The sequence below is a fragment of the Teleopsis dalmanni genome, chromosome 2 (assembly GCF_002237135.1).
Source record: "Teleopsis dalmanni isolate 2A chromosome 2, ASM223713v2, whole genome shotgun sequence".
NCBI classification, from domain to species: domain Eukaryota; kingdom Metazoa; phylum Arthropoda; class Insecta; order Diptera; family Diopsidae; genus Teleopsis; species Teleopsis dalmanni.
Window position 1 is genome coordinate 131,656,186 of NC_051847.1, and position 19,929 is coordinate 131,676,114.

The 19,929-nt window shown below is 30.2% G+C and overlaps 2 protein-coding genes across 2 annotated transcripts in view; both read right to left on the minus strand.

Annotated features, from left to right (window-relative positions):
• Positions 1–262: 262 nt before the first annotated feature.
• LOC119682789 (peptidyl-prolyl cis-trans isomerase FKBP2) lies at positions 263–889 on the minus strand. Its single transcript, XM_038096301.1, has 2 exons — positions 681–889; positions 263–623 (listed from the first exon to the last, which is right to left on the minus strand). The coding sequence occupies exons 1-2, from the start codon at positions 837–839 to the stop codon at positions 369–371; spliced, it is 414 nt and encodes a 137-aa protein (XP_037952229.1). The 5' UTR covers positions 840–889; the 3' UTR covers positions 263–368.
• A 2,720-nt stretch (positions 890–3,609) lies between these two features.
• LOC119677725 (mucin-17) overlaps positions 3,610–19,929 on the minus strand; it is a 59,240-nt gene continuing 42,920 nt past the window's right edge. Inside the window, exons 4-7 of the mRNA XM_038089184.1 lie at positions 16,062–19,929; positions 13,733–13,829; positions 4,625–5,229; positions 3,610–4,516 (exon numbers count right to left, since the gene is read on the minus strand). Of these exons, the coding sequence (XP_037945112.1) occupies positions 4,282–4,516; positions 4,625–5,229; positions 13,733–13,829; positions 16,062–19,819 (4,695 nt within the window). The 5' untranslated portion in view covers positions 19,820–19,929 and the 3' untranslated portion in view covers positions 3,610–4,281. The remainder of the gene's footprint in view (positions 4,517–4,624; positions 5,230–13,732; positions 13,830–16,061) is intronic.

The following is a 19,929-nucleotide window of genomic DNA, read 5'->3' on the forward strand; positions in this document are numbered from 1 at the left end:
TAACTGTCATATGTAATGGTACGAAAAATGCCTCACTTCTAAAAATTAAAATAATGAACATAAATTGAAAATTTTTTGTTTTTTTATTATAATTATATTTGAATGACTAGGATTTTTTTTATTAATTAGGAAGTTTTTAATTTGAAATCTGATCCACTTCGTTTTTCCTGCCTAAAACACTTAAACTAAATGTATATATTTAGTGCACTCATACAATTATGTATTTTTCTTGTTTAAATTAAATTTATGAAAACAGTATTACTGATAATACTTCACATTTACTGCATATTTTTATTACATATATATTAATATAAAAATTTTAAATGAATGGTTTAATTATTATTATCCATGAAATGTAAAGTAGCCATTTAAAGTTCATCTTTGCCTTCAATTTTCATTAGTTCTACTTCAAAAATTAAAACAGCGTTTGGTGGTATACGGTCACCAGAACCACTTTTACCATAACCCAATTCGGGTGGTATAACCAATCGGCGTTTTTCTCCTACACACATACCAAGTATACCTTGATCCCATCCTCTTATGACCTGATGTGTACCCAATGTAAAAATAAATGGTGTGCGATTAAGACTAGAATCGAATTCTTTCCCATCCTCTAAAGTACCCTTCAATAAAAGATTTTATATAAAACATTATGAGAAATTTATATGCTAATTTCTTACTCGATAGTGCACATGCACCGTATCTCGGTTTTTCGCTTTTACAGTACAATTTTCAATTCGCTTCTTAATGCCTATTTTCACTCTGAATTTGTTATCATTATTTGCACATGCAAATGCAATATATATAAATAGTAATATTACTAAATTTGCTAACTTCATATCGTCCTTATTGTTTATATTAATCTCAACGCCAAATATTTACCTATGGTTTAAGGTGCGGTTACAATGGAACTTTAAGCAAGAGCGTATTATTCGGAAGCGTGAGTATATCGTAAACAAAACTAAAATAATATTGTATGAAATACAAAACGTCAATTAAAGTTCTTGACTTTTACTTTTATCTTCAAAACCCCTCTTTACGCCTTGACTGGATTATTGTATATCATTTCATCAGACTGACCTTAATTTACATATATTTAAAATGATATACATTTTTATTACTAATAAATATAAATATATATTTATAAATCAAAATATAACAAAATAAATCTTTTATCGTATATTATTGTGCGATAGAGGAAGGTTATAAGATCTATTTCATTATCTCATATAATTGTTTCGAAGTTTTTTTTGAAAAATAAATTATTGTGAATTGAAAGACAAAATTAAATTTAATATTTAATTTATTTAAATTTATATTTTTTTTTAAAGCCAAATTTTACTGTTGAAATTTTGTATTATTAAAATAAAAATGTTACTAAAACATTCATTAAGTGTTCTTGAAGAAGTGTGATTATGCAAAATGGAAAATAAAATTTAAGAGAATTCGATTAACAGTAAACAGAACTTACAAAAGCCCAGATAAATTTTGCGTATAGAGATATTAGTATTATAGTAAATTAAGATAATTATGCTTAAATAAAGCATAATTGTGTGAAATGTAATAAATTTTAAGAGAATTCGTCCAAATAAATCTAATAAAACCTCAAATCCACGTTGCTGTCACTAGTCTTATAATAAATTTTCAGACAAGTCAGTCCATCTCAGTGGCGTAACTACAGGGAAGCAACTGGAAGCAACGCTTTCGGGCCCCCGAATTTAGGGGGCCCCACTGTAAATGTTTGTAAACGTTTTTTGTTGTTATAACTTCATATTGCATTTTATAAAAGATACCCCTTAGTATGTTGATAGGGGCCCTTTAGTTAGAATTTGCTTACAGGCCTAAAAAATGTAGTTACGCCACTGGTCCATCTAAAGGATATCAGTCAACAAGTCTTCCCTTGTTGGTTTCATTAAAGGCTTAGATTTGTCTTAAACTCTCTGAGTTTTATAAGACAAATAAAATAGATAACAGGCCTGTTTGTTGGCAACAATAATTCTGTATTCTCGAAATTTCCTTAGTATAGTTACCTAGACTTTTGACATATAATTGCTTTTCGTTATAAAAAAAATAAAACTAAGACGGATTCGAATAGCAAAGAAAGAAAGGACAAAGACAAAAATTTTATTTAATTTATTGAAGTTTGGCTGACCATACAACGCTGTTTCGAGTATTGCCAAGTACTTCTCATCAGTGGTCTTAGGAAATAATCGAATTTTTATTTAATTAGTTTATAGTTCGTATATAATTTGTTTGGACTGCAAGTGCCAAGCTTAAAACTCGTGCCTGTCAAATTTGAAGCGATGACTAATCGTGTTTATCCACAAGTAGCCAAGTAGTATTTTGAAAATATGAATATCAGAACTCGAATATCAGAACTCACAGAGATTCGAACTGCTTGAATAATATTTGATATCGAATTGTTACCCTTCAATGTTTTTCTCTATATATTTTAAGTTACTCTTACCAATTCTCTTAACGGTACAAAGAGAATCCATGCACATGTTTACAAAAATCATTACAACCAAAAGCAATTGCAGTTCGGTGTGATTATAGGTCAAAAGACATTGTTGTGCCTTGTTTTAAGATGATCTAGAAAACAACTGTTGATGTTGTGATAGCAATTTTAGTGACATTGTTTACCAAATATATTAAAAACCTTATTTATGCAGCAATACATATTGAAGTTCCAGCTTTAAATACCACGTTTTATAAGAAATTAAGTTGTTTAAAATTAAAACTCTATAAAAAAATTACAAAATCCGTATATATATTTATAATTCGCTTAGTTCTTATATTTATAATATATTTTTGAAATCAGCTTTTGGTGTATGAAGGAAGAGTACTTAAGACGATATATGACTCAATGCTTCTAATTGGTGGATCTTACTGAATTTAGTACAACCATTAACTAGACTATATAATATAGGGGCGGAATGTTATAAAATACAATAAACTTCAGTGTTTGAAACAGTTAGGATATGTGCTAAGAAAACATCTCCAGTAATTGGCAAAATAAGCATTTGAGAAAAATATGGAACGACTATGAGATACGTGAAACTTATGCTAATACTTCTGAAAATATTGAACGCATTGATTATGAAAGAACTGGTATATTAAGGATTATAATGCTACAAAATAATGAGAAAGAAGCTTTTAATATACATACATAAAAAGCAATTGGCTTAAATCACTTTTACAAAATCAAGCTTTAAACACATTTCGAATTCATCGTATCCCCAGGATCTTTCAGTTTCACAATTACACTTATTTCTGTATTTTATATATTTTTTCTTATAGAATCTAGTTCATTGATTTTTTCAAAAGTATAAAAATTATTTCAAAAAGAAAACAGTTTTAATTTCTATACAATTAAAGCACTTTTTATTTTTATATACAATTAAGATAAACTATAACATAAAGAATATGCATGTATCCTTTTTATGGAAACATAATATTATTATTAAACAAAATACAATATTTATATCACAATATAGAGGCATACATATCAATGAAATATATATATATATATACAAAGAAAAATTACAATAAATATTCAATAAAATTATAAATAAATAACAAATAAAGCAAAATTAGCAATATTTTGCGTATTTCTATATGTATCTTGAGAATTTATAATATATTTTAAAGCTATGAACAGGTTAACCTAAGAAATATGAGAATTATTTGTGTTGTGCTAAGCTTAAAGAGGATCTTGGTAGCATTTTTAATATATGTCGCCTAGTTCCTTTTGCACCGGAACATTTACGTAGTTTCTATAAAGTAGAAAACTGAAACAAATATGTTTTAAATGCATAAAGAGAAATAGGACATATCACTTCCCACTTAGCTCTTCAGCTTGCTACCAGATAAGCTATTGAGACGGCATAATATTGGGTTAATCTGGGAACAGCTATGACCTGTTTCTGTTGCACATTATCTTAAAATATAAATCTATAATTTTATTCCAATTTTTATAATTACCTAATATGGTTTGTAAAGAATATGGAATTATTTTTTATATACTAGAATTAGAAAGTTATACAAATTAATGAAACTAGTACAATATATAAAAATACAGTATATATATAAATACTTCTAAGCTCACAATTATATTTCAGAAAATAGATTGTTTTATAAGTTTAAAGTTTAAATAAGAATAAGAGTTTTAAAAGAATTGCCTTTGCATGATAATAAATAATATTTTAGTATTTAGTTCATAAGGACCTTTTTGACTTAATCGAGTTGTTTTATTATAATAATTTTTAAAATAAGGCAATTTTAATTATCATTTGATAAATTTGTAATTTTAGTTGCATACATATTAGCAACTTTATATATAAATTCGTATTGTTCCTTAGTTTGTACAGCACTAGCACGTCCCCTTCTTATGTAATATACAATTTGGGGTATATCGACAATACGTTTTGGTGTTTCCAAACTGCGTATAGCAACATCACAAGAAATAATCGTGCCCGTTCGTCCAGTACCTGGAGAGCAGTGAACAGTTAGGGGACTAAAAATAGAGAAAACATGAAGAAAGATAGCAAACAGACGAAAGTACAAGAAAAACACAAATAACACAAGGACAAAAATAAAGATTATAATTATAATTGAGGCTTACCCTTGGTGTTTATTTGTGGTCACTTTAAATTTATCGGTGGTAATATTTCCATTTATTTCACCATTACTGCTATTAGTACCAGTGCTACTGCCCGATATGTTGCTTACATCTTTTAGTTCATCGATACCGTTGCCCACTATACCATTCGCTTCACTTCGTAGTGTAGCTGTTGATGATTTTCCCTTGAGTTCATTTGCTTGTTCAATAGCATAACTTTTGAGAGATGAACGTGCTTCCAACAGCATCGCGATTATTGGTGCTTCTTCGTTGGGTACACCTGTCTCTGGCCATTTATACCAATAATGTGTTAGTTCTCGGCTTGCGTCTTTAATTGTATTCTTAAGTATTAGTGTTGATATGGCATATTTCTCTTTTACTTCACGATTTTTTAATGTTACTTGGAAATCTCCGAACGTAGTGTGATTATCAAGTGTCACCGAAGGTGGTAAATATTCTGCACATTTTTCACTGCCGTTCTCTATTAGATCAGTAGCCTGTATAATGACACGCGACTGTTGCTCCCAAATCATACGCCAAAAATCAGTAATGGTGGCTTCGAGTGGTGCTTGACATGCTATATAGTAATTTGGTGCATCTTTAGGGCCCTGTAAATTAAATAAGTATATTAATGATATTGACAGATATTGTTTCTTGTTTACAAAAGGTTAATTATATACACAATTAAACTTCACAAAGTTTAATCATCCCCTCACAAAGTACAAAAAATCCAAGTGAATCAGAGCACTGTAACCATGGTAAACATATAATTGATGATCTAATTCAATTGATCTAAATTCCGATCATTCCTGAACCAAATATTTACTCTACCGTAACTCTACCGTTAATACCGTAGAGTTTGCTATACCAAGAAGTGGAATTGATTTTGGCTGCATATAAATAAAAAGGTCTCTTAAACCGTGAATTGGCATGGATTTCAAGTACTGACATTTTTTTAAAACGGATTTAAAGAATATTTGCTATGTTTAGAACAAGAATCTTTAAACAATTTTAAAAATGGGTGCGATATCGCTATTTGCTGGGTCTTATGTCATACTTGAAAATTATTTAGACACTAACAATAAGTAATAAAAATTTAAGACGAAGGCGATTTTTATACATATAAAATACTTAGACTTCTTTATTCTGACAACAGTTTTTTTGCACGGCTATGTCACAAAAAATATTTACAAGCGGTATTAACAATTCAAAAAAGAAGCATGTCAAGAAATCCAAAGATTTGGTTCTTAAAATTCGTTGATTGACAATTAGTCAGTCCAAACTATTTTGCAAGATGTGCTTGACACGAGTAAAATCTCTTTTTAGAAAAACAATGTAGCGTTAAAATGTGCTAAAGAATACTTAGATCTATGCATACGACCTGAAAACAACCGACCAATTAAGACAAATTGCACTAAAGGCATTCAGAAATCAATACCATGTTAACAGTTTTTTTTAATTCTCAAGATGTAGTGCATTAGAAATCCCTTTAACTGAGTCAAACGTTTAGCAATAAATATTCTTCGAGTGTCATGAATTTGTGTCCAGAATTTAGTCTAAATTTTTTTGGTTTTTTCACCACTATATCACACCATCGCACACTGCATTGGTGCTTCGATAACATATAGTCATAACTTTATCCTATATTATTCCATAACTATTATAATCGCTTGATCCAATGGTGCTAGTAAAACTTTCGGCTCTTTCCTAAGCTCAAGAAACCACCCTGACGATACCGATTTGACATGATTGAGAAGTAAATACCAAATCGTTTGCGAATTTGTTTCTACGGTTGAAAAAAAGTTAGTAAAAGTATAATGTATTGGTTTGAAAGAAAATTAAATGGATTTAAAGAATAAATAAAGATTTTAAATTTATAAACAATTTGACCTTATTTTTTTTTATCATAATCTTATATAACAATAGTATGGTACATATTGACAATTACAAATGAACTCTAACAAGTAATTCTTATTTTATGGGTCTTTATATATTATTTAATTCGGTTAAAAAAAAATTTATATATTCTATGAATTCGTGATTTATGGATTATATGTTCTTGTAAAAAGGAGAGGTAAAAGTATATGATAAAAAGAAAAAAGAATCGTAGCAATAAGAATAAGATTAGTTTAGTTTCGACTTATGACAACATGATTTGATCTAAATTGATGTTCTTCAATAATCAAATTTTTGGATTAGTTTATAAGTATATGCTCTGCTCTCCAATGAGTAGTGTGAATGATGGTAAACTAATTTTAACTGTACGTCGTGTTCTACCTCTCTTCATATCTACTATTTTTATATTATAAACATTTAGGTAGTGTTAATTTTATACTACTACCACTTTTAATTCTTAAAGTTTATCTTGCAGTTTATAATAATTTGCACCCCTTTTTTCAGTTCGATGCTTTTGATAGTGTATTATACTAGATGGATCGATGATAAGCTGACTTCAAAATAGGTGGTAATGCCAAAATAAAATCAATTATACTTTGTATATTTGGAAACCTTTAAACGAGTTATCAGACTGTAACTATACCATAAGTTTTTGCTTCCTCACCCACCGTATTCTTCAGATTTGGCTATTACCTGTTTCCAATCTTTAAAAGATGGCTCCAGGGAAAGAAATTTGCATTAAATGAAGTGGATAACTCGTATTATTTAAAAAGTGCGTGCTATAAGGGGACTATATTGACGCATAAAAGAAAAATGTGTTTTTATTACTCAGGCCGGATATTTACCAATCCACATAGTGTATAGATCGTTGCGATACGCTATTTTGTGTGATCTTTTATTGTACTTGTACGTACAGGCTCTCCGAAGTCTCTTGAAAGTGTCTTGGTATATTCGCACAAATGCTAAGAGACCTTAGAAAAGACCCGGGCCAAAAAATACATTAGGCACAGAGCCCTGAAGCTATTTGTGAAAACAGACAGGCTGCCCAACTAAGCACTATCTAATCTCAGAGTAATCTTTACCCACACAGGGCGGTACGCAGATTTTAGATCAGTCATCTAATAAACACGAACCTATTAAGGAATATATAAATTAGTCAGTGAGGGGGGTGGGATTTTGCAGAAATCCCTAGCTGTCAAAGACTAAAAGTGCCCAGATGTACTAAATCGAAAAAAACTCAACATGAATGTACAGTTGGGGTTATCGTTATCCCGAGTATAAGTATGGAATAGGTATTAAAGAAATCATGTAATGAAATATTACATATGAATCTATAAATTATATTTTTTTTATGCTATTACTTAATAAACTATTGCAACAATAAAACTTTTTATTTTTGAATTATCAAAGTGGCGAAAATGTATTGAAATTTCTCTATTTTAAAAAATAATTTCTTGATTATTATATTTTTATTTTTTGATTTTATTAAGAAAACATTTAAAGAAAAATTGTTTTTATTGTTCTTAATTTAGTTTGACTTCATAAACAATCTACTACACATTAGTTAATATACATTTTTAAAATAAATAAATTTGCACTTATACTATATATTGCATTTATGAGATTAATTCAGCTCTGATTCTACTGATAAGGCTGGAAATAATTAAATAAAATACAATATATGTACGTATATACACAAGTTTGTTTAATATGAAATCATAATATGAAGATCGCGACAAACAAATTGAATAAACCAAAGACGGCCATGGTCGCTCCCGCCTTTATTATTTCTATTGTATATTGTACATACTCGTATATTACATATGCGTAAACATATGTATATATTTTCATATTGTAAGAGTAAATATTTAGTAGTAATAGAATAAGTCTACAAAATATAATAGTATTAAGTAATTGATATGATTAATTAGTTTATAATTAATTCATTAATGCTAGTTATCTTTATGAGTCTTCCAATTCATCTATATTATTTCTATATAATTATTGGTCAATATGTCTATTTTTAAATACTTGGATTTATTTATTTAAAAAACCCGAACTCCTACGATATATATACATATATATTTTTTAACCCGTTATGAAGAATTATAGGTTTTGTTGTTTTTTTATAGTAGCTAATACAATAACAAATAAAACTATGTATTAAAGTTTTTAAATGAAAAGTAAAATGTAGACAAAAAAACTTATTTATTTGATATGCTTATTTTGGTTGCTTTTGTTATGCACAACACTGTATATATATTCTCGGTTAGATAAAGCGAACTAAATCTATTGATCTATTATTTTCAACGAAAATCGGTTGCAGTGGCAGGTCAGCAAATATTCTTCCGCTGTCCATAGCGATATTTCGCCATTTTACTACCACTTTTCTCGCAAGAAATCTTAAGATATAAAAATGAGACGAAAACTAAATCCACCTCGTTGAATTTAGGTAATTTAACAAATCTTTCGTCATCACCAATCAACATTCAGTCTGACAAACTATCAAAAAAGTACTTTCCTAAAAACTTGTTTCTTCTGGAACAAAAAACTGAAAACCAAAGAACTTCTAAAGTGAATATTGTTTTCTACGTGGATTTCTATATACCTCAATGACCAAAGAGAATAGACATAATCCTTGCAGTCCCTTTTACACAGCTCTCAAGGTCTGGTCTTGTTATATGATGGCCATGTTATCAAAGAAGTTACACATAAATTAAGTATCGTTCATTTATTAATCCAAAATTAATCCCCTTGTCGTATAAATATTATTTATAGCTAAATTTTAAACTTATAAGCAGTTCTGACCATTCTTTATTATTTGTAAATGCAATAATGATTTTTATTTTTGCTTTTTAACATCTGTAGTGAGAATCATGTTATTTTCTTAATTCATCCAATGATATATTCATCAGCAAATGATAATAATGCTTCGAGATGCAAGTGTATTATTGATATTTCAAGCGATATATTGTTTAACGTATCGCTTGGTTGTGTTTTTATGGTTTTGGCACTGTTTTAGACAGCAATTATCGTATCGTATTACTTAAATATGTTTCGTTCTAACAGAATCTCTCAATGGCATATCACAAATTTTATTATATACATATACATATATTGTGAATTGGATTTTAATATAGTGGCAATAGTAACTTAATTGTTCGAATATGAAAAATCGTAAATATAGAGTTTCAGACAATTCTGAATGTAAGATATTTAAAATTCGCAAAAGCTGAAGTTAACTAACTATTCGCTATGGGTAATATATGAATGTAAGAATTTTTCCAAAATGATTCTAATCCAACAATTAGAACTGATTTCAACTTTAGTAATAGCTGCTAATAGAAAAAGAAAGTGATAGTGGGCGGTAAAAGAGAGAAGAAAAAGTGCTGTTAGAGAACACACAAACAGATTTGTGTGTTTAATTAATTTAATTTAATTTTATTTCACTTTATTCAAATTAAGTGAATAACGGGCCTCTAAATTATTGTTGAAATTGATTGTCTTCATAGATTTATTTTCGAAACTTGTATTCAGATTTATAAATAGTATGACCTACCATTTTTTATATGTTACAAACAGTCTATATAACATTAATTTAACAAAAGATAATTAACTATAAATTTTTCTTTAACTTCAAATTTTGAAAGGTACATGATCACTGAAATTACATCAAAATTGAGGGTAAACCCATGACGCAATTGAATATCTCTAAACAAACTTAAGTGAGTGTGACACTCTAGTGATTTTGTTGCCAGTATTAAAACTGCTGCTCTCATGTAGTGCCTGTGTGAAAACATATGTAAAAATATGAAATCTTATTTCTATCTTTGAATCCTCAGATTTATAACATAGATTAAAATATTTTTAGTTATTTGCTCATATTTAAATTTTATGAAGATGATTCAAATAATTATGATTTTTTAAACAAATTCATTTTTTTTTGTTCCGGCTGAAATAAATTTTTGCGCTGTGATTTCAGAGTTCAGAGAAGTCGGGGAAGGCTATTTAAAATAATTTTTAGTTTTATCATTTATAATTTTTTTGTTGAGGTAATCTTTCTAATCTACATTATCCTAAAGTTAATATTTGACTAGAATTTTACTACGGTTCTTTCCTTGAGAACAGAATGTACTACAGTTCATGAATGGTAGAAAGATTATTCTATAATAATATTATTCTAAGATAATTATAAATATGGTATTATTATTATATTTTAAAGAAACTCATTTTTTTTTCGTTGTAACTGAAATAAATTTTTGAGTTGTTGCAAGAGTTTAACTATATTTCTTTCCTTGACAACAGAAAGCACTACGGTATAACTGCTAAACGGTTCTGATATTGCAATCTTCATGAATGGTTCTAAAATGGATTGTATATATCGGTGCATACATACACTCTTACACTCGCAGAGACCAGACATCGAAAATGCTTTTAGAACTTGAAGGATACTAACTGCAAACAATACAATTAAAATCAACATCATTATTCTATCAGATAGCCAGGCTGCAATTAAAACTCTGAATTCTTTCATCATAACGTTCTTCCTAATGAAAAAAGCTAACTACTTTAAGTGAGCAGCACAATATTTTGTATATCGGGGTCCCGGCATATCAGAATATTAAGGAAATCAAAAAAAGGTCTCTTGTAAAAATTGTCTTTGTAGAACTAAAGTAGATGGGACAGTTATAAAATTAGTATTACGATTGGCCTCTATAAAATCTCAACCAAACATGCTAACAAGTAAGAATAAAAAATATATATTTGAAGTAAAGGTATTAGCTATGGCTTCCGGCTTATTAGAAAACAAAACACCGAAATTAAATCCCTCATAGTATTCATTATAATATCTATAATCAGCTAAAAGAAGTGGAAAATAAAATTAGTTTTTATTTTCTACATGCTCTACTCTAAGGTAGCCAAACAAATATACCCAAAGTGAACCGCACTTTAATTATCTCGACGAGTTAATAGAAGTTATCGGTACAGATTTGGATTGGATATAACCGAGTTGCTTGCATAGGCAATTAATAAAACACTTGGTGAAAACCATGTGTTTCTTAAACAATGTTAAACCACAAAAAGTAAGAGGTGTTTATTTTTTTGTTATAGTTTTAAAATTATTGTACTATAACAACATTTCGAGAGCACAAAATAAGTCATTAATCCATAACATAGTATAATGTGTTTGACAATATTTTGAATGTTTTTTTAAATATTATTAAAAACTAACTCTTTGTATCTATTTTCAAGACGGACTAATTTACTTCAAAAGTTTGGTTATTCTATAAATATAATTGCATTATTTATTGCCGCAGTTAAAAAAATTTAAATGTCAAAGCCATTATAGACAATGGCAAAATATTATAGACAAGATATCAATTTTTTGGAAATTTCAAAATGAGATAACAGAATTTATAAAATTCTAGTTTCAATATTTAATTATAAAAATAATTTTATTTCAATTTCTGAAGCAATGGTACGGAGTCTATTAGTATTACGTTAAGACAGATCAATTTTCCACCTATATACCATACTGAATATCCTACTAAGACGAAAGGTTGCACAAACCCAGATAAATTTTGAGCTATTCATTTTTTTGATTACCGCATTACTGAATAAAAATAAATGCTGAGAATCTATTTTATTCACAAGATACAGATGTGGAAGTTCAAATAAACTTTCAGTGAATAAAATAAGTTAAACCTATGTTATAGCATGACAAATACCCCAATCTGTAATGGAAAATAATAAGTAACACTGATCCTGTCGGCTTGATGTAGTAAAAACTAATTTGAGGAGATTTGGTGTCAATGAACGACGAACTGAGTGGACTGGAGAAGTATTGCAGGAATAAACCGATATTTTATAGAGCTATAACCCGAATAGAAGAATATGTTTATTGAGTGAATTGTTTAATACCAATGCCTTATTCCTTAAACTAAAGAAGATTAGTCTTTAGAAAAAAATCAAAACTATTGTTGATTCTTGTCTATGAAAAAGAAGATTAACATTGAATTATTATATTTGAATATATTGTAATAAAAAGTGTAGATTTGATTAGATTAGATTTTTAAAATGGGTTGAGAACTTGTCACCGCGTCACTGCATCCTTTGAGGATTATTGTGACATACCCACTTCACAGTTCCATAGACGAGTAGCAGTTAAGAATGCCAATATGTCCTTTGGAGAGATGTTGCCTAATTCCGTTATATCCGGATGGGCAGTGGGTAAGTACCGAAGTCTGAGTCTGGCAAGACTATCACAGTAACACAAAATGTGTTCTGCTGTTTCCTCTTCTTCGCAACAAAGTCTGCAGCTATCGTCTCTAGTAATACCTAGATTCGATAGATGCTTTTTAATTCCGCAGTGCCCAGTGAGGAATCCTGTGACAAGTCGGATACCACTTCTGTTCAGCATAAGTAACTACGTAGTTCTGGCTTTTGATCGAAACGGTATGGATTCTTTGACTTGTCTGCAGGCAATTGTATTATCCCAATTAGTCTGAGCTGCTATTTCCAGCGACCCATAAGGTTTAAGTTTGTAAAAGCTCCACGAAGGACCGCAGAATGGTTGTGGCCCAATATAATATGAGGCCGCCCCTTTTCTAGCTAGTTCATCCGCTTTTTCGTTTCCCTCAAATCCGCTGTGCCCTGGAATCCATATTAAGTGGACTTTGTTCCTTTCAGCAAGGTCTTTGAGAAGTAGAAGGCAATATAAAATGTAACATATACATAAAACTAACGGATAAGACGTTAGTGGTGAGACGAGAACATTATAAATGGTTTTCATTACCTTTGCAGAAAATATGAAGTATTTCTTAGTTTTTATTATAATGTCATATAAAATGAGATACTGGCGGTAATATGTTTATATTTTTTTTCATACTCATACTAGTTTCTTTATAAAGTGCCGTAATACTAACTTATAAAAAGCTTGTCTATCATTTCTTTACTAACTATCTGATTTTACTACAATTCTTTGTAAATCTTTTGAAGATGCAAACAATTCGTCCAAATCTTCTTCTCGTCCCTCTAAGTGGAGATGTCACCGAATATGACTACAGTTCACTGATTGCCCACTTTACCTATTAATCACATTACCTTATATGGGGAAAACATATTAAAATGATCATCTTATGTGTACCCTCCCACTATGGCTCTGTTTACTATTATTATTATTTTTATTCGGATTATTACATGCATGATACTTACCCTGACATAATTGGCATTAATATATTCCGTTTTCACATCATTGTGTTGTTGCTGGAGTATGACACGCGTCTCAGGAAGCGGAATCACATTTGCGTATCTATATAAGAAAATTTTTAAAAATACAGAAAGTTATGACTAATGCAAAGAAATACAAAAAAGGGGAAATTATTTAAAAAAAAAAAGTCATAGGTAGGCGTGCTAATACAATACAATATGTTTAAATGTAAAATGTGCTAAAGTGAATTATAACTTTATTTGTTTTGTTTTTCGGTGTTCAAATAATAACATAAGTCAGTGTTCTTAAATAATAAATTTTTATTTTTATCGCAAAATTTATTTTCTTTTTTATCGGTATTGACATTCAAATGTGATTTTTATAACTGAAAAAATTACATATACTTTAACCGTAGAAGGAATGTTTGGTCGTATGAGTGATTGAAAAAATATTTTCAAAATTCCAGTATGTGATTCAGTGGATTGTAATTTAATTTGGGAAGCAATAACATTAAGATTACATTTCGGGTTGGTTTTTATATATTATTATTATATATTCTTGAATTTATGATAATTTAAAATAGAAAATAAACACACATAAAGAAAGTATTGTCTTAAAATATTTGATAATTTGAATAATTTTTAAATTATTACTAATTTTAATCTATCTAATTAAACAAGTTAGCTTCGTGTTAGTTAAACAAATAAATAATTTATTTGGTATTCGGAAATCATCGAGATGCAGTCTCTGTAATTGAATGAGTAACGTATAAAGATAATTAAAACAGGTTCAGTTTTTAAACTAAACCAAAGGAGCCTCTTATGAGCATAAAAGTAGATTTTTATAGCTTCATATATAAATGTGTAAATAATCCACAACATTATTCGATATTATAACCCAAAACGTAACTATTTATAATAGGACCTCCTGAAAAAGACGCCCACTTAAACGTTAAAATAGCACGATTTCGAATTACTTAATCTTCATTGAATGACAACTTCTCAGTGAGGACTTCTCTTACTTCCATTCACTGCTTTACAACTCTAACATTTTTGAAACTAAGTAAAATAATCTAATTTAAAGAAAATATTAACGTAAAATATATACAAATACTGTTATTAAAAATTAATTTTATGTTATTTTAAATTGGAACTGGTTTTTAGACTATATATACACTCATTGAACATTCAATCAATTTTTAGGAGTTATAATGAGTTATAACTTTCCTTAATTGAAATGAAAAATATATATGTATATGAGTACATATGCATATACATATATTATGTTTTACATATATTATGAGTTGTTTAAGTTGTTCTTAAAAGTATGTAGTTTACAATATATTCCGAAGGGATCATTGAAATCACTGCTTAAACATGGCAGTTATAAGTATGTATTATCTATGATTTAGTCAAAATTTATACAATATTTTATAATAAAATATTATCGGCATTGGATTGAACTTATTTGAAAAAGTGTAGAACTTGTCAGAATTGTGCTGTACATAAGTAAGTATTTTATTTGATCGGTAATTACTGTATAAATTTATATATCAATAATATACATAATCTATTTGTACCTGTTTAACAATGACCTGCAATGAGGAACATAGGAGGATTAACATTACTGCTAGCTAATTTAGAAACCAGAGTCATAAAAGTTATAAAAGTTTTGTTTATAATATTTCTCGTTCATAAACATTATTTCATCTATTAACTGAGTACGTCTATTGCTTACAATTGGAAACATTACATCAATTATGGACCTTATTTATAGATTTCAAAATTACAAGCGTTGATTAGAACCACTTATCAAAATACAACTAATAAAAGCAAATAAAACGACATAAATGTTGCGGCTGTATCTAAATCATGTATAACATCTAAAATCTTTGGAATTTGAAACTACAACACTGCTAAATTTATCTCGTAATTTATCCTAGCCATAAAGAATTGTTTAACAAAATTTAGAATTTTACAATATTTATTAATAATAGATCTTTTGTGTTTTTTCGATATTTAAAAGAAACTGTACAGATAAAATAGTAGTTTTATCAAAGCTTAAAAAAAATTACTGACAAATATGTAAGGCCTTTTCTATATTGTTAGTTCATATATAGACTAAAGAACTTAAACTTTCATATGGAGTGGAGGCTTTGGTTAGATTATACTGGCGATCATAAGGATCCATTTAGGCCTATTAAGCCGTTGTGTTATAGTAAACGAACTCAGAGGTTTAAAACCTACCTTGAACTTTTGGCAAAATCTAATACTTAGTAATATTTTGTTATAATTATTAGCATAAATTGCGTATATATTTTCAAAAGCCACTTACCTATTTTTATCTTCACATCCTGGTGGTACCTCATCAGGACGTGCAATTATTTGCGGCACATCACGAAACTCTTCAAAGATACTTGAACGACGATCCACAAATTTAATCAACTCTGTAGCATTAAGAGCATTATGCTTCAGCGACGGATCATCGAATGCAGCATTACCAAAGGAACGTTTTGAAGCACGCATAGCTGCACCTTTACGGCGTACACTACCCAAAACTGAAACATTATCTAAACTATAAGCATCCATGCTAACTGGACGGCATCGTTGTCCATATGACATTTGTTTTTGACGTTTACGCATCAGATAGAGGAAAGCAACTAATAATATTAGTGCTATTACACCCACTATGCTTACAGTGATAGCAATAATGACATTAACATCACTTTCATTGCCATCAGTGGGTGATGAGTGTTGTATATTGCCACCAGCAAGGGTATGATCTGGTGGAATTGTATTTACAGGAGGCATGCCGACAACATCGTTGCTCGAAGTAGGTAACATTTTAAATGATGTGATAGTCGTTGCTACGGTAGTTATCGGAACTGATGTTGAAGCTACTGTGGTGGGTATATTTAAAGTGGTGGTTATAGGTAAATTTGCGGAGGTGGTTATTGGTATATCATCAGGTGAAATAGTAGAAATAGTTGGAGGTATATTTGTAGTTTGTGCTGTAGTTAATGGCGCTGTTGTCGTAGTTGTAGTAGCAATAATTTTATAAATATCCTCCGTTTTCGTGGTTATAGGAACAGGTGTTGTAGTAACTGGTTTTGTTGTCGTATGGTCTAATAAATTTATTAAAGGTGATTCAGTTGTTGGTATTGTTGTTGTTGTTGTCGAAGTTGTAGTTGTTGTGGGTGCCGCAGTTGTAGTTGTGGTGCTTGATGCGCTATTCATAGTAGTTGTTGTTATATCCGTTAACAATTTTTCTTCATCCTTATTTTCTTTATTGTTGATGTCTTTATCAAAACTGTTATCCGACTCTGCTAAAGAGTTCGATTGTGTTTCAACGAGTTTATCATCTGCTGTTATTTTGTCTTGTGCACCTGTTGTTGTAGCTGTTGTTTTTGTTGTCGTTAACGGTTTATCCAAAGTATCGATTACGTTGTTAGTCTCTATAGAAGCGTCTTTAGAATCAGTACTTGTATTATTGAGTATTTGGCCAGTTGTGGTTATTTTTGCTGTAGTCGTTTCTTCCTCTACTACATCTACATTGTTAATTCTAACAGGTGTTACCTTTGTGGAAGCCTCCCCTGTCTCAAGAATTGACCCAATTGTTGCTATGGTTGGCAGTGAAGGTGAAAAAGTTGTTACCGTTGCTATTGGGGTTGTTTTCGTCGCAACTGTTATTGCCAATGTGGTAGTAGCTGGTGTTGTTCCAGTAGTCGCAGTTTTCGTTGTAAATATTAATAACTCGTTCTCATGCGACGATATTGTCGTAGTTTTTTCTGTGGTCGTTTCGGCCAAAATCGTTTTTGTACTAATCAAATCAGTGACACTGTCGCTAGGAGCTTGCTTATTTTCTTGCTTATTTTCTTTTTTGTCTAAATCCAATTGATTGCCAATTTGATTGTTAATTTCCGTCGTTGTTAATATAGTTTCATTTTTTGCCAAAACTGTTGGTAATATTGTTTCCGTTGTAGTACTAATTGCTGGCTCTACGGTAATGCCGTCTTCGACGTCGTTATTTTTATCTTTAAGTGTTTGTAAATTTTCATTCAAACCGAAACGCGTTTCATTGGCACTTGCAACCACTTTGCCAGTTGGAAGCAGACTAAGCGTAGTTGTCTCAGTTAAGGAATGCTCAAGTGTAGTCACGTTGTGAGCGTAAGTGTTATCATGCTCATTAGCGTTAGTCATGACGACGCCGCCGCCTTCTTTATTGTTATTTTTTTTCTGAACTTTAAAAATGTTTACTTCATTCTGACTGCCATCAGTTTGTGTTGTTGCGGGTGTAGATGATGTTAAATCCAGTAAATTCGATTTAGATTTTATTATGTCACTTTCAGTGTTCTTGGAATGATTATCTGGGAGCGTCACTATTACTGTTGCCGCTGTTGTATGTTGTTCAAGCGTTGTAATTTGTTGAGGGACTGCAGATGTTGTGGTTGTAGTAGGTTGTTGCCATTGAAGAGTATTTGCAATATTTATGTGCTCTTTCAATTCATCGTCTACTCTTTTCAGTGTAGTCTCTGTTTGTGTATTGGATATAGTTTCCAATGTCGTTTCATCTACACTCGAAGAGGGAGTTGGAATGTTTTTACTGATAAGCTCTTTCTTATCAGTGATATCAGCTGATAAAATTGCTGTTGTGACTGTTATACTCTCTGGTGTACTTACCGTAGAGGTCGCGAATAAAACAGTTGGCAAATTTGTTGTAAGTGAAGTGCTATTATACAAGGTTGTAGCAGTAGTTGGTGAAGAAATATTAGATAAACTATTATAACCACTTACAATGTTTGTAATATCATTGACTTGTGTAGAAATTGGTTGTGCAGTTGTTGTTGTTGTTGTGTCTTCTTTATTTAAAAGCACTAAATTACCTTTAGTCTTCATCTTTGTGACTAAATCAGTGTTCAACATAATTTGTGTCCAATCCAATAAATTCTTCTCACTATGACTATCACTGTCATTAACATTATTGAAATCGCTATGCAGATCTTTTTCCATAAAAGCGGTTTTCACACTCAACGGTGCTGTTAGCTGACTTTCAACTGAACTGTGATTCATTTTAGGTACAGTTTTCATACCTGCTAAACTCCATACTTCTGCAGCATCAGGTAGATTCATTTGTTGTGCATTTGTAGAATTATCATTAATAAATTTAGCACGCTTTACTGCAGTCGTATTTATATTATTTATATGTATCTCATTCGATTCTTCATTAGGGTTTGAAATATTTACTTTACTTACAGTTGACGCAGTTGTTGTTATTATTTGTGTAGCCTGTGGTATAACAGTGGTCTCATTACTTGACAAAGCAACTTGTATTGTTGGTTTTACTGGAGGTGACTCAGTTTGCATACTATCCAATGCAGACTTATCTACTTTTTTGGTAGTAAATGTCGTCGCTTCTTGTGAATTATCAGACAATTCTGTACTATGTAGCATAGCAATTTGATCTGTATGCTTTACGTCTATTGGTGTATTGGTAGTTGTATTTTCTGCAGTAGTAACACCTTTTTTATCCTGTGTATGTTTCACAGCTAATTCTTCTATTTCAACTAAAACATTCTCAGTTGTAATTTCAACAGGAGTTACACTTGTTGTCTCTAAGTTATCGTTCCATACCAAACCACTATCGATACTATACATATGACTGATGTTTTGGACATTGCCTGATATAGTATCATTTTTGCTATTATGACTAAATATTGCTGCTTTTGTAGTTGATTCGTCATCACCTCTCACCGCTTTCAAAAGCATTCTTTTTTCTGAACCATTTACCACTACCGTGCTCCCGTGACTTAGGTTGTTTAACTTTGTAGTTTCCGGTTTTGTAATGCCCTCACTCGTGCTCGTATTCCGCACCTCCAAATTGGTTGCCGCACCATTTCCAACAATGTCAGGGTCATTTTTCCTAGCGCTTATTGCTTCTAATGTTTTATCGTTACTATTATCACTGGCAATTTCGCTAGTCCTAATGACTCCCGCCTGTGTTTTTGTGGTCAAGATCGTGAGTATTATTATTTGACTTATTAAAATAGTAGTGACAATTTTTGAAAACGTGCCAAAATGCATAAATTGTGGCATATTTAATAACGAATCGCTTATTGCGTCGATAATCTCAGCAACATTAAAGGCAATTGGAATGTTGTAAATTTCGGCGTGACAATGGTGGGAAATTCGGGGTTTTTACTTAA